The 15,271-nt window shown below is 32.5% G+C and overlaps 1 protein-coding gene across 2 annotated transcripts; it reads left to right on the plus strand.

The window, feature by feature from the left end:
* Positions 1 to 1,892: 1,892 nt before the first annotated feature.
* Positions 1,893 to 8,155, plus strand: LOC144551117 (transcription factor E2FA-like). 2 transcript variants are annotated; one of them, XM_078298940.1, is made up of 14 exons: positions 1,893 to 2,193; positions 2,799 to 2,853; positions 3,299 to 3,355; positions 3,944 to 4,029; positions 4,381 to 4,469; positions 4,760 to 4,811; positions 5,147 to 5,199; positions 5,468 to 5,518; positions 5,644 to 5,692; positions 5,902 to 5,967; positions 6,058 to 6,134; positions 6,241 to 6,340; positions 7,217 to 7,283; positions 7,865 to 8,155. In XM_078298940.1, exons 1-14 carry the CDS (start codon positions 2,026 to 2,028, stop codon positions 7,945 to 7,947), a joined length of 1,053 nt encoding a protein of 350 aa, XP_078155066.1. In that variant the 5' UTR covers positions 1,893 to 2,025; the 3' UTR covers positions 7,948 to 8,155. The 2 variants fall into 2 exon arrangements, with proteins under 2 accessions (XP_078155066.1, XP_078155075.1); XM_078298949.1 differs by having other exon boundaries at positions 2,060 to 2,193; positions 2,693 to 2,853.
* The last annotated feature ends 7,116 nt before the right edge of the window (positions 8,156 to 15,271 follow it).

Below are 15,271 nucleotides of genomic sequence, written 5' to 3' on the forward strand. Positions count from 1 at the left end.
GTTAATAGAGAATTTGTGCAAAATGAGTCGGTGGAAACATCTGAAACCGAAAAATCTCGAGAAAATCAACACAAAACGGAGCAATGGGGAGGCCGCCCTCCCGACCCTCCACCCAAGCATTAAGGCGCACCACCACCACCTTCCGCCAATAGAGTAGTCCATGTTTCTTCCTATTTACTTTTGTTTATTTTTACGTATTGGGGACAATGCTTAATTTAAGCTTGGGGGATGGGAAGAAATTGTATTTTTGCATGCATGTTTATTATTTTTCCAGTTTTTCAAAATTTTTAGGATTTACTCCAGTTTTTTAAAAAATTTAGGATTTATAACCTTATTTTTTACTTGACCATGAATAGGATTTGTGATTTTAAACTTAATTGCTTGAAATTGCGAATTTGTCAAGATATTTTACGAGGTTATAAAAAATAGAGTCTTGCATAATTGGACTTAATTGTTTGAAAATGCATAAAGTATAAAATCATGTTTAATTTTTTTTGTTAAAAGTTGGCAAAAAAATAAAAACCCTTGATAAATTTGAGTGATTGTCAAAAATATTAGAAATTTTGATACAAATTTTAACGAGTTTTTAGGAATACCTTTGGAATAATTTGAAATAACCACATAATTTGGCAAAAAACTTTGTGGAAATAAAGGTTTAAGAAATTAGAAATTTTTTCTATTGAACCATAAATTAAATCCAAGGGTAGACATTATATCCATCCAGAGTTAGGCACAAGTATAAAATAGCAGTGAGTCTAAAAAAAAATTCGAATTCAGGGGTAGGTAAATGCCTACCCCTGACTCTTCTTGGATCTGCCACTCATTGTAGCACCATCACCAGCGAAAAAAAGATCAAATTGAAAACCATATTGTATTATTCTTTATTCCACAACTAAGGCTGAAATGAATATGAGATAATTATATAATAACTTCTATCTATAGTAATGTCAGAGCCAGTTGGAGTAATTTTGGATGAGAATAATTGCAGATACAAATACAGATATTCATCTTCATAAAATTTATCTGTATCCGTCATTATTTCACCGTATAAAAAAATGCGTATATATCCTCCTTATTAAGGAGCTTAATGTCTAGATCCTGCAAGGGTCCTGATTTACTATTTTTTTTTTCGGAATGATGCTCAGCCGTTGAATTTTCAGATTGCACATAGATGAATTTTCCAAATTATGAGCTTCAACACTTAAGTATGCATTGGTCGCGCCGCATATGATCCCAGTGCCAGTAGACCGTGCACAGCACCCGTGGACCGCACACCCTTTTTTCTTTTTTTCTACTGAAGGCGGGATTCAAACCCAGTTGGGTTCTGTTCGTGCCAAAATTCTTACCACTACACTAGAGTTCACATGTGTTATCTTGTAGATAAATATAGTATTTAACTATTTTTCTCTACAAATTTAATTTAAATTATCTCTCCTCCTTATTAAAGAGCTTAATGTTTTCTACTACGTAATTTGCTTTCGTTGCTGTGCACGGACACGATTAGTAGTCTCAATATAATGTCCGAATATGGAGCGGATCCGTTTACACCCCTACCTGATTGATGTGCCAATTTCCGAGTGCGTATCCTCTGAGATATCTCAACTTTTGTGTGACTGACGTGTCCGATGCCTATTCAGGGATGATGTAGGGGTCAGTATTATGTGTACTTTGAGATTTGTGTAGAACGTATTTAAACGGTTGGGATTTTCCACAAGGTCACGCAAAGTTTGAGATATCTCATAGGATTCCGAATTCCCAATTTCCCACGTCTTCTCTCCATCTATTCCCCAGCATTCCATAACAACCCGAAGAGATTTGTTCTTACACCCGGCTTATATAGTCCAAAAACCCTATTATCTCTCTTTCCTGCGGGACCCATATAACTAATAAATCATCTCACAACTTTCTGATATGCTCCTGGAGCACCCTGCTTCCAGCTTCTCTCTCCCTAACCACTTCTTAGTAAAACACTAGAACCCTCCCACTCCCCTAGGAATTCTGTCAATAAACCCCACTCTCTATTCGATGGCTGATGATCCACCAGAGCACGATCGGCCGGAGTTGGTTACAGTACCGGTACGGCAGAGTTTACCATTTTTTACAGCACAACCACAGTTTGCACCTTCGGGCGAGTATCACCAGTTCCCGGAGACAATGGCCGGACACTCCCCTGTCGTTATTAATGCAACCCCTGTGAGTTCCAAACCTTATAGTGGTTTCTTTCTTTCTCGTATGGTTGTGTTTACGCTTTTGGATTTGGTCGTAGTAAATGCTCTTTAGTTAAAGATTGTCTTGATTTTATGTTTTGTTATACTAAAAAACGGAAGTAAATTTCGCTAGACCATAGACAATACGTGAGTTGACATTTCTTTTGTTCTCCTATTTGGTTTATCGCCAGATTAAATTGATGTTTTGTTTTTTAGTAATTCGATTTATTGTCCTTGTACTGTTCTTCCCTATTTCAATTTTGTACCATGACTATTTTTTTAACGCAAAAAATTGTTCGTATGTGTTCTGAAAATTAGTGAGCACTATCAACTTCATCTATTTTTTATTCAGATACATTGAAGCAAAATGGTTCACCTGTTCAATTTGTGTGAAATACCGATGAAAAGTACATTCAGCTGTTATTTCAAACATGTTCAATTATTCATTTTACTGGCAGTTGGCTGATTTGTATAAACCACTTCAGTATCATAGACATGGAGCTTTTTAGTGCAAATGTCATAATATCGAAGCCTGATGAGGCAGAAACTTTAGGAGGATTGTATACAATACATGGTTACTTATCATTGCAGATGAAGCGAAAGATGGAAATGAAGGATAGATGCACATCAGGAACAGGAAATAAAGGTCTGAGCTAATAGTTTTGAGAGAACAGTCACTATCCAAAAAAAAAAGAGTAAAAAAAGACCAGTGTTATCGTATTTTATGCAAGGCCCTAACGTTTGATCTGATCTGAGCCTTAAAAAGGAAAAATCAAATTGGGTTGTTGCCTTACTGGTATATATATATACTGCTCGCTGGACGGTACCGATACTCAGATGATGATATGCCTGATAGCAAGTACTATCTGCCAAATAAACAGTACTAGAAACAATTCTCAAACTGCTAATGATTGGTTATTTGCAATTACCCAACCACCAATTAATTATCATAATAATTCCCTTAACTACAGTATCTGCCACCCCGTGGTATACTCTAATATGGTTCACTACAGTGGTATCAACCTGCTAATGCAGGACCTCTTAGTCAGATCCCCTTTTTTCTAACTTCATTTTCTTTTTTATTTCTGTAGAATCTCCTTGCAATTCTGCTCGTACTCCTAATACATGCCGCTTTGACAGCTCCTTAGGTGATTAAAATATTATTTTCAAGGGCTAGTTTCATGTTTACCTTTAAAACCAAAAATGTGACGTATTACTGACCCTGAGAAATTAGAAATATAACAGTAGCTGAAGTATCTGGAATATTTTTGCTTCCAATTTTTGTGGCTTCCAAAACAGTTGGTTCTTTTCAAGTTAGAAAATACAGGCTTTAAATGATAGAGATAGGATGTGTATAATCAGCGTAGTTACAACATGACAGCTGGTGTCAAAAATTATTGCGAAAGAAAACTGATATTCTGTGTTGTGTGCTATTAGCTTGTCATTGTAACATAAAGTCATTTGTCCTATATATAAGATTTTTCAATATCCAACGGTTTAAACTTATTGGCTTTCGATGGATGGCATATGATTTTCAAATTGTGCAAACTTGTATACCTGACTTTTTTTCAATTTTGTTGAGTTTTGAATATAATTTTCGCTGTTGATAAAAAGTTGTGGGTCAATATGAACTTTCTCTGTCACTCCATCCTCTGTTTTACAAGGTTATCTGCAGTTTATTGTTGAAATTGGACCAATTTTGAATTATTTTAATTTACTAATAATGTTTTACTTAGTGAGGGCAACTAAGAAGTTCTTGGAGTTATTTGACAAAGCACCTGACAGCTCTCTTGATCTCAACAAAGCTGCTGAGACACTAGAGGTTAGTTTTTATATTAATTGAACTGCACTGGTACATTAGCTGTATTTGCAGATTTTTGGAGTTATTTGACCATGGCTACAAATTTAATAATCATGAAAGCTTCAGGAAAGACCAAAATTTTAGCAAATCCCGTTATTGTTATTCATGGTAGATACCGGCAAGGAGGCAACTGACTTTGTGAGAACCATATCAAGATTTTCTACTATTTTTGGGCAGTTGAATAATTGAAAAGCGAGAGAAGGCATGAGCATGCCATATTTCATTGCGTAGTTCCAGATAAAAAACTGTTAGAAGGCACAAAACCTATAAAGAGATATCATTCTGAAATTCTTTTTCTCTCTCTCTCTCTAGGTGCCTAAGAGGCGGTTGTATGACATAACTGGTGTCCTTGAAGGGATTGGTTTAATAGAGAAGAAACATAAGAATGCTATATGCTGGAAGTACTCTCTCTCTCTCTCTTATTTGATAATTCCTAGCAGTACCATTTCATGCAATCAGAATACAAAAGCCTCATCTTTGCTGGAAGGATATATTAGTATGGTACCGGGGTGCAACAGTTATTAATAAATAGCAACATTTTTATTTTTTTAATTATCTTGTTTTTGACCTAATAGGGCCAGTCATATGTGTGGAATATCTGCTAGCCTTGGCAATCCTCACTAGTGTAATTATTAATTCTTTTTTTTTCCTTGATTTTATCTTTATGAATTTCCAATTTAAACAAAAACAGGATCCAAGAAGAACCCAATTCAGAATTGAATGCTTTAGTTGCTAGGCTAAAGGTACAGTGCCTTTTATCTTCTTACCTCTCCTATCCCGATTCTCCTTCTTTTTAAGAATATCAAGTTATTTATTTTGCTTGAATTTTTTAATCAAGTTTTATCGTTTTATCATAATTGCTATCTGATCTGCTAGATCGAAGTACTGGTAGAGTAAGGCACAGTATAAATTTTCTGTATTTTGTAAAGTTAGAGCATCAAGTCACATTGAAGGCTCAATTAAGAATAGTTCTGATAGTTATTTGAAATTAGTGAGCCTTAAATGACACTAAAATTTTGTCTGTGACACTTCATTTTACAATGGCTGCATATTCCTTCTCAAAATTGCACCTCTTCAGGCTAGCATTGAAGATTTTATTTCGAAGGAGCACGAACTAGATGAACAGATAAGGTTTGGACATTATCTGATTTTATTTTGTGGTTGTTAGTAGCTGACTTGCTGTGCAAAAGATACTGGTACAATACCTGGTCCATACCAAATTTGTGTAATTATTATATTTTTTAGGTTCTTTATCGCTTATTTACTGGTTGAGATGTATCTTGTATGAACTCTGTAATTTTATTGATCCTGACTTCTACTCATTGTTATGATATAATGCACAGTACTGGTTTCCTTAACACAGCTTCATCTATTTTACTTTTTTATTTTTTTATTTCAGTGAAATGCAAGGAAGGATAAAGAAGCTTATCGAAGATGAGAAAGCTCAAAAGTAAGATGAGAATACTGTAATGTTATTACTTTTGTTACAATTTTGTAGTATTCGCTTCTGTTGATTTGAAGTTTGTCATGTAAAAGAAATATTTTATCTAAACTAAAATTCTGACATGATCACAGATTGCTTTTCCTAACAGAGAGTGACTTGAAGGGACTACCTGGCTTCAAGGTGCTCTTGCACTTGTTTTCATTAGATCTGCTTGTAAATTGCACCCACCATTTTGTATTTTGCCATTTTGCAAGTTAGGCCCATTATTTATCTAATTTGCAACCTGGTCTTGGTTTGGTTTATTCTGGTGTTATTCAAAGTAAATATTTGATTTTTGGATTAAAAGTCAGATAAGCTTAAACCCAACTAGTATTGTTCCTTTTTCTTAGAAACAAACTCTAATTGCGGTTAGAGCTCCCCAAGGAACAACTCTTGAAGTCCCTGACCCTGACCAGGTTAGATTTGTCTTTTCTTCAAAATAAAATTAGTAAATTTGTATTTTCAAATCCTTGTTAATATTCTAAAAGTTTGTCTCTTAAATATAGCATGGTGATGGTACACAGAGAAGATACAGATTTATTGTTAGAAGCAATGCAGGTCCAATACAAGTGCACCTTGTCAGGTTAGCATTTGTCTTTTTGAAAGAAAGATATTCAATTTCTCATGCTTAGTTTGAGCATGTTTCATAATGCAATGACATCATTCATCTTGGTGTATTTTGAATTTAGTAAATTAGAAGAAGATTTCGGTGGTGCAACTGAAAATTCAATGGCATGTCTTGGTTCAAACGGGCAAAGTGAAACTATTCCTTCAGATGATGCAAATCCAGTAATTCTTATGAGCAACTTTTTCTCTGGGATTTCTGCAATTTAAATAAAAGTTTCACCCTATTTGTAAATAATAACAAATATATCTCGTCTGCCAGAGGAACACGAGGTAGCTTTGGATATATTCAATAAACACCCCAGACAATAAGCAACCAAAAAGACTGAAACAACCCTACCGATCTGTTAAAATTTGGTAACTACAAATCCAGATGTGGTTGACTTTAGCTCCATTTGGGGCTTAGAGAAAGAAAATCAGACCATAAATAAAAAATTCGACTCATTAGGAGTTTTGGCAAAATTATGAGAACTTGACATAATGTAACAATTTGGTACAGATATGGTTTTAAATTTTAATTATCCGTATCCGAATAATAGATATATACCAAATAATTTAATATATATTATGAAAAAATTTATGTTATTCATCATTATAATTAGATAAATATTATGAACTTTTGTATTTCTTTCAATAATATTTATATGTTTTTTAATAAATAATAGTATTGAAAAACGGAAATCCGATCCCTATCCAGCAAAAAGAACAGATTCAGATATGGTTTTACTTTTACCACTATCCGATCTGTTTTCACCCCTAGTAACTTAACACCCCCCCCCCCCAAAAAAAAAATAAAAAAAATAAAAAAATAAAAGGAAAAAGGTACACAACAATACAACATGGTTATTGTTGGCCTAATATAGTGCTGTGTCGTATGTTATTACTAAAACAAGAAATCAGTATTGTTTGGAAATATGTTACGGTGCCAGTATGAAAATCGGTGGGATCAAACCAATGGCAATTCTTATTCTATTGTAATGTTGATTATGTTTATTCTGAAAGTCTAACATTCTCCTAAAAGAATGATGTTTTGGTTGACAGGATGATACAGTTTACTGGCTTTCATCAGACCCAGGATTTAGCATCTCTGACCTGTGGGACCTATCCCGTATCCTTTCTTTGCTATACCAGTTAAATTCCCATTTCTAAGCTAGTCCACAAATTGGACCCAATTAGGTATACTATATGATTAGGAGGGTGGGGACCAGTTGCCCATATTACTAATTTACTATACATTTCACATCTACTTTATAGCTGTTGTGTATCCAAGTAAAAGAATGAATTGTCTGAAGGGCTCCTCAAAATTACACCCCACACTTTACTCTATTTTCAGATAACACCCAAGGTATTTTAGTATTTCAACCTTGATATGTATGTTCTTCAGTTCGTGTGGTTATTTATAGAACTCAAGCAAATTGTTAAATTTTGGGTCAATTCAATTAGTAAATTACCAAATAGCCCATGATAATTCTGTGAAAAAAAGTTACGTCTTGTTAGCTTATAGTTTGACATTATTTTTTTCTTTTTTTTTATGGTGGAGAGGTCAAGCCAGTAAAATTTTAGATTTACATTTTTATTTTTAAGTAATATACGAGAAATGTTTGTCTCACCTGGAGTGCATCAAAATGTTGAGTGTACATTTATCAAAAAAACCCCTTTATATATGGTTGAACTTAACAGACAAAACAGCTGAGGTTAAATGGGACCATTTTCTAGCAAGTGAAGTGCCAACAGTACGACCTGGCAGAGAAACTATGCAGCACAGATCTTGATGCACCCACTAGATTCTAGTTGAAAGAAAAGCATGTTTACAGAAGCTAACATTTAGAGGAAAATGATTTTTTGTGCTTCAAGCTATAGAGTGGTCCTAACATAGTTTGAATGACCAACTTGGGTTGCCATCTTTTGTATACACGTTAGTATATATATGTTAAGTATGGATGGATTATCTAATCTCAAATGTTAGTATTTCCTACTTACAGTATGAAATGAGGTTTTTATAATGCTTGATTGGCTGCTTTTGATGAGAAGCTGAGTTAGTAATAAGAAATAGGGGTCAATTGATTCCAATTTTTTTAAAAGTTTTGTACCTATATACAATTTTTTTTATAATTTAAAGTAAAATGTTACGTGTACTGTAAAATTAATTCTCATTATCAATATGAAATTTTTTCATGATGACCCAATTTACATTTAACCCTCGTAATCATAAAGTTTGACTTCAGCCTTGCTTTTGATGACATGTCGAAATATACCCTTTAAGCCATAATTTAAATTTTGGTGATCAGAAAGTTTGACTTCACCACTGCTTTTGAAGACATGTCGAAATATACCCTTGAAGCCATGATTTTAAGTTTTAGTGATCGTGTTGCTTTATAGCATCCCATTTAATTGTCGTGTCATTTTATAGATTTGTTAATTTATTTTTTAAACTATACCGAGTAGCTTTTCTAGTTGATAAGAGAGAAGGGAACGATAGAGAATATATATATATCGTTTTTAATTTATTTTTTAAAACTATACCGAATAGTTTTCTAGTTGATAAGAGAGAAGTTAACGATAGAGAATATATATATCGTTTTAATCTCACGTTTGCAAGTTTTGGTGATGAGCTCATTTTGTACAAGTAGAGCATACAAGCATAGAGCATATCTTCCTAAATATCTAAGATAGGTTTATAAACATCCCATTTATTGGTAGCAAATTGATTTTGGTCATATCAAGAAAAAGGCATTATCGAAAGCATCAAACCCCAGTATGAGAAAAAAAATATATAAAAGATATGGTTGTTGGTTAGCCCAACTACCATTCCGTTTAGCGAATCTAAAAATCAGTCGAATATAACTTTTTTTAGGTTTTATGGCCCGTAAACAGTAGTGATTAGGCTAACGAATTATTGTGTCATGCAATTATAGGTAGCTTGTCATGTGGCTATTGGAATTTATGTTTTAATTGATACATCCCCCATTCCACCTACTTGCTCTATGTGTTCCTAACTTCCTATGGAACAACATCAAATGCAACAGGGACAAAAGGAAACCGTTGGCAACTCGGTGCAGTACAGTTCTGATATATGGAAAATTTTGATGTGGGGGAACCATGGAATTAAATCTAAAATATAGGAATGGTGGAATTAAATTTTGATTTTGGGCTCCTATAAAATATAAATTAAAAGAAAAAAAATGAATGGACCCGACCGTCGCGTCTAATAAGGACTTTGTCCCAGAGAAGCGCCGACCACAATCTCATTTTAACTCCCGTGGCTCTCCTTCCATTCCTCATTTTTTGACTTTCTACCAAACCCACATTTTTATATTTCAAATGAAAACAAAAGAACAAATCCTAATCACCGCAAACACATCAAATGTGCCGCTTTTGTTTGCCATTGAGGTTTCCATGCGAAATGTTTTTAATTAACAAATGAAATGAAGTAGATGCACCGAGGTACAATCATTTCATGTTTTGTTGGCGAGCACGCATACAGCTCCAAGTGGCTTCTCTTGGTGTCCGTATCCTCTGCTATCATTCTCTGTAATAGAATCGGTGGCAATAAGCTGCCATTATTTAAGTCGAATCTTCTAATAATTTTTAAATAACTCGATAAAATATTGATCAATTGCCGGCGTGTGATTATTGTCACATTATATCATTACTTCTTTTTTATGTTTTTGTGTGTATATAGAGGTTAATTTAGAATCTTAGATGGAATGGAGCTAATGACTTCAAATTTACGATCAATAAAATTTCGACAAATACAATAGTGAGTTAAGCACATGCATTTAAATTGGTTCCACATTTTTTATACTCGAGTTGGAATTCGTTCTTCGCGGCAGGTTTCATCAAAACCCACATTTTACCGTAGAAATAATACGCAAAACCTTTGTTTTAAGCCTCATTGCTCAGTTGCTGTAAAAAATAATTTAAGGTATATATTACAAGAGGAGGGTTCAAATGCCTTCATTTTTTGTGTCTCCACCATATCTCCATTTTTTTAATTTTAATAATTCAAAATTTAAAACTTAAAAGTCAAAATAAAACCGTTGATATGATCTACATCATTTTATCTATGCACGTGTAAAAAATTATGACATTTCAATTTTATTTTGATTGTTATCAAGAGCTTGTAAAAAACACACTAATTTGGATGATTTCTAGACGTTGATTTTTTAAATCATTGATTCACATAAAAAAAAAATTAAAATGTGATAATTTTTTATGACCACATAGAGAAAAATAACATAGATCACATCTAACGGTTTTATTTTGACTTTTAAGTTTTAAATTTTGAATTATTAAAGTTTATAAAAATAAAGACATAATGGAGATACAAAAAATGAAGGCATTTGAACCATCCTCATATTACAAAATGCATAATCATCAAACTATCTATAAAATTGCACCGTCTCATGTGCCTACAATTTTATTTAATCCAAGTTCTACTATCTGACTATTTTTCAGAATCCCTCTCCCCAGAAAGAGAAAAATCTAGCAAAATTTATTTTGATACTGTACTTTATTATTATAATATCTTTCCATTTTCCTAGCTATAATATTGGAAATTTTGTATCTAATGAGCTATTTGATTAATAGTGTCTTATTAATGCTATCTAAATTTACTTTTACAAAACACCCTCCATTGTATAGCTTTTTATTTGCCGTAACTCCGAAACAAATTATTTATGTCGCAAGTATAAATCAGGATCAACCTTTTTTTGTCCGTTCTAAATTATGCAAGGACAAAGATATTGCACCAGTATTGTTTATTTTATAGTATGCTTCTCTGTTTTTAATGATCCGGAAAATCTAAATTAAAAATCTGGTAACAATAAACTCGATAAAAAGGTGAAAAACATTGAGAGCATATTTTTTTTTTTTTCTTTTTTCTTTTAATGTATATATTTTGATGATCCACGATAGTACAGAAGAAGAAATATAGGAATTATTTCTCTCTTTCTGTTATCACTGTGCGCTTATCGTGATATTGGTTATTTTTCTGTTAACACTTAACACCTATATAGGTGTTGATTACAAATTAAACTAAGAAACAACATGTGGGTCCCACGATACAGATCGAAGAAAGATGTCACTGGGCATGTGGGACCCCAGCAGTTTGGATGCGTTGCTTTGCTTGGTAACGGAATGGACACCTCCGTTTCAGCTTCATTGGGACAAGACAATTAATCGAGCACATACATCGAGACGCAGTGACTAAAATGCAGAAATCCGACGGTCCAAATATAAGCAACACGGATGGTTGCGCGGTCCAGGCAACACAGAATTATGACACATATTTTTGAACCTGTCATGCGTCAGCAGACAACTGGTGCATGGGGTGCTTGGTTGGACCCCACAGGAGAAGATCGTTATCTTTCTAGGAAATCAAACTTCGACGAGATGCTGTGGCTTATTTTGGAATTTTTTTCATAAATCATAATCCAGAAAATATTGTGATACATTTAATTTATAAAAAGTTGTATCTGTTTTGAGAATTCTTTTTGAATAACAACCATTAAATAACTTAAAGTTTTTGTTTTTTTTTCAAAAATAGATACAACTTTTCATAAATTAAATGTACTAGAAGGATCACAATATTTTCTGAATTACCTAGAAGTGACTTTTGAACCGGGATCAATAACTCAGAATCTAAGCATTTTTATTTTTTTCCAATAACACATAAAGAAATATATTAATTTTTCTTACAGCCGCGAAAAATCCGACCTGAAAAATATTGATCCGGGTTATTTGTTGCAGTCTTTCTAATAAATCAAATTATATTATATTTCATCTATTTTCAAAGAAATATATTCAATATTTCTAATATTTTAATACAAAAAAAAATTGTTTTAAAAAAGAAAAGAAAAAAGAGGTAAGACCTTATGGTCCATACGGTCTAAAAAAAATGCAATTTTGGAGACCGTAGGGACCATACGGTCCTTATGGTTTTTGAAAAAAAAAAACCAATCATATTGGTTCGGTAAAATTCATTTTATTAATTATGGTTTTTGAAAAAAAATCCTTATTTTGGCTATGAACGAAATAAAATTTAAGAGATTTTTTTCAGTAAAAATAATTCAAATGATACACCTTGATCCAAAAAATTATTAGCAACATGAGAATTCATTCTTTTAAATCATTAAAGTATTTAGATTAGATAAATTTACAAATTGTGTCATTCTATTCTCACTGTCCATAACTCTTGGTTGAAAAGATAGAGAATAAATATCCAAAGAGTATATTAAATTCTTCTCAAATTCTATCCAGTCTCATAAGATTTTAACATGGTGAAAATGAGAAATCATTTTTCATTTTGCTTTTTGATAGGACCATATACTAAATATTTTCGTAGACTACTCGCAGGTCGAGTACCGGGTTCGTCGACGAAGGTCTCCAAGTCCGACCTTGTAAACGAGCCCGAAGTATTACATGAAGGCTCAACAAAGCCCATTCGGCAAGTATGTTAGGCAAGTAGGGGCGGATTCAGGATTTTCGTCAAGGAGGAACAACAAAATAACGAATTTGATTTGAATAGTTAATCGAATTTAAATTCATTAGCTAATCAAGTACTATATAAAAAACAATATTCTAATTTCTAATACTCTGACTTCTAATTCTAATTATCAATTATAATTCAAAAAAAATTATCATAATTTTAACTCTAAATTTAACATTAATTACAAACTAAGAGTTAAGAGATAGGCAAATAAAATTCTAAAAATGAACAAAGTCGGTGCGAACCTATAAATTATAATATCTTAATTTTGGATGAAGTGTGACATCATTGATGAATAGTGTCACCCCATTGATTTGCCATTCAATCAGATATGAATGAACTAGATTTTGTATAAAAAATTCAAAATCCAGGGAGGGACAATTGCCCCCTCTTGGACTAGGCTGGGTCAGCCCCTGTCAGCAAGAGCGGGCTCAGCCCGAGTTTGGGATCATCACGCTGGAGTGATTGCCACAATTGTTTATATACAATGTGTCAAGCAACCTATCAAATATGAGATTGCGAATTACTGTAACTACCACTATACGACAGTTACATGCCGACTTATATAAAATACAAAACTCAGTCGAGAAAAGAGTTTACAATTTTATTCACGCAAGATGTCTTCCACTTTCACTCGCGAGCCCATCTCAAGAAGATATTGTCTAGCTACCCGAGATATGATGTATCATTTTTCAAGGGTGGACCAGTGTAGTCCGAGCGGGGGGGGGGGGGGGGGGGAGCTGCCCCCATGGAAAGTAAGTAGTGGAAAAACTAGGTTGATTTCGGTTTTGCCCCCGCTGAAAATTAGGTTGCCCCTCTCTGGAGAAAAACAGGTCAAGTTCTTTCTATCTTGATTGTTGATAAGAATAAGCCACAAGATTTTATCTTTCTCTTAAATTTTGTAGTTCTAAAAATTCTTTTCTTTAGGTCAATTTTCAGATAATAAACGAGGGAGATAAATCTTACAGAGGAGTCGCATATGTCATTGATCCAATATAATGCTTCTTGTTTTATTTTAATTTTTGATCTTAAGGGAGATTTTAGACAACCAAATAGTAGTCAATATTTTATCTCCTTTTTAGTAATGAATCCGTACTCTGTGAATACCAATCGTTATGCAAACAGTTGCGTGCTTTGGAGTACTGAAAAATTCAGGGATTATGCAGAAGAAATCTGAACAATTCGATCTAAGATGTGCGTGAATCTCGATTTTATCAAACAGTAGTCAGTGCCCTAGATTTCTACCAAGCGTTAAAGAGTATTCATTTATTATTTTCGTCAAATGAAACACGCACGAAGTTCTATGCACAAAAATGTCAAACTGTTTAAGTATAAACTCAAAATATTAATGTTATTGTTCTAAAGAAAATGGATAAATTAACAGTATATGTTAAAATAATTAAAAAAATGATTTCTAATAAAAAAAAAATCTGAAAAGTAAATTATAGATATATATATATTGGACATATGTAAATTACATTCAGTTTAAATATTACTTGATTATGCATTAAGAACCTTTAATTTCGAATTAGTCAAAATTTTAAGTCATTGTTTGTATGATGAAACATACGTTAAATTTCATCATTTTATATAAAATATGATGTATGAATAAAATAAGTCATGTTTATTGTGTCGAATTTCAATTTTTTTTTTAAATTATAAGAAAATTATGAAAATAAAAGGTTGTCAAGTGATCTCCTCTATTTTAAATATTCGGAAGATATCAAAAAGTTAATTTAGTGAAAGGCGTTGAAATTATTTATCTCATTATGTGTAATTTCATAATTTGACGCGTTGAAATTGAGAAGGGGTTATATTAGTTTATGTGCAACTGGAGAGGATCGCTAACTTGATTATATGACTTGTTTTTTTATATGTTGAAAGTCGCATTCTTGCAGATGACAAACCAGAAGCTGATCAACATCATATCATATGTTCTTTCAAAAAAAAAAAAAAAAACTTTCAAAACATCATATCATATGATGCCAATATGTTCATAATTTAATTAGAACAAAATGGATTTGGATCTATAGAAAAATTGGAAAAAGAAGACTAATCGATAATTGCATATATACCTTATATTTTTTTTTTTTATGGTTGGAAGGCTTAAAAGCCTCTAACAATTTCATATATAAAAAAATTATTTACAAAGTCCTATTTAACCCTATTAAACAAAGAAGTATACTAGTTCCGAGTCTCACAGCACTATGTACAAATGCATACCTTATATATTATCTGCATCTCCGACGAACTTATACTTCATGATAAATAAAATGATAGAAGTATTTATTCCTCATGTTATTAACTATTTTTAAAATTTTCTTTTTACGTGTTCAACGAAGTCTTTAACTTAATTTTTTTATGATCTTTCAGAAAAGAAAAGAAAACATCGTAGGATATAGATATAAATAACAATAAAGTATAAATATTTCGGATTGCAAATATGGAGTACAAGAATAAATTTATTTTTATGATCGAAACGAATGAAGCAGTTAATAATGTGGATATGTAGTATGGATAAGAAGTTTTAAGGCAATACTTTATAGATATTAAGTATATATATATATATTTTTTTTAAGATCAGTGGATACTGACATTTTTATTGA

Source organism: Carex rostrata, chromosome 1 (genome assembly GCF_964058835.1).
Source record: "Carex rostrata chromosome 1, lpCarRost1.2, whole genome shotgun sequence".
Classification (NCBI taxonomy): domain Eukaryota; kingdom Viridiplantae; phylum Streptophyta; class Magnoliopsida; order Poales; family Cyperaceae; genus Carex; species Carex rostrata.

Excerpts from the sequence above, each read along its gene's own strand:
- LOC144551117 (XM_078298940.1), top strand. The coding sequence starts at position 2,026 with ATGGCTGATGATCCACCAGAGCACGATCGGCCGGAGTTGGTTACAGTA. Across the intron at positions 4,030-4,380 it reads AAGCTGCTGAGACACTAGAG|GTGCCTAAGAGGCGGTTGTA; the intron begins GTTAGTTTTTAT and ends CTCTCTCTCTAG. Across the intron at positions 5,200-5,467 it reads GAACTAGATGAACAGATAAG|TGAAATGCAAGGAAGGATAA; the intron begins GTTTGGACATTA and ends TTTTTATTTCAG.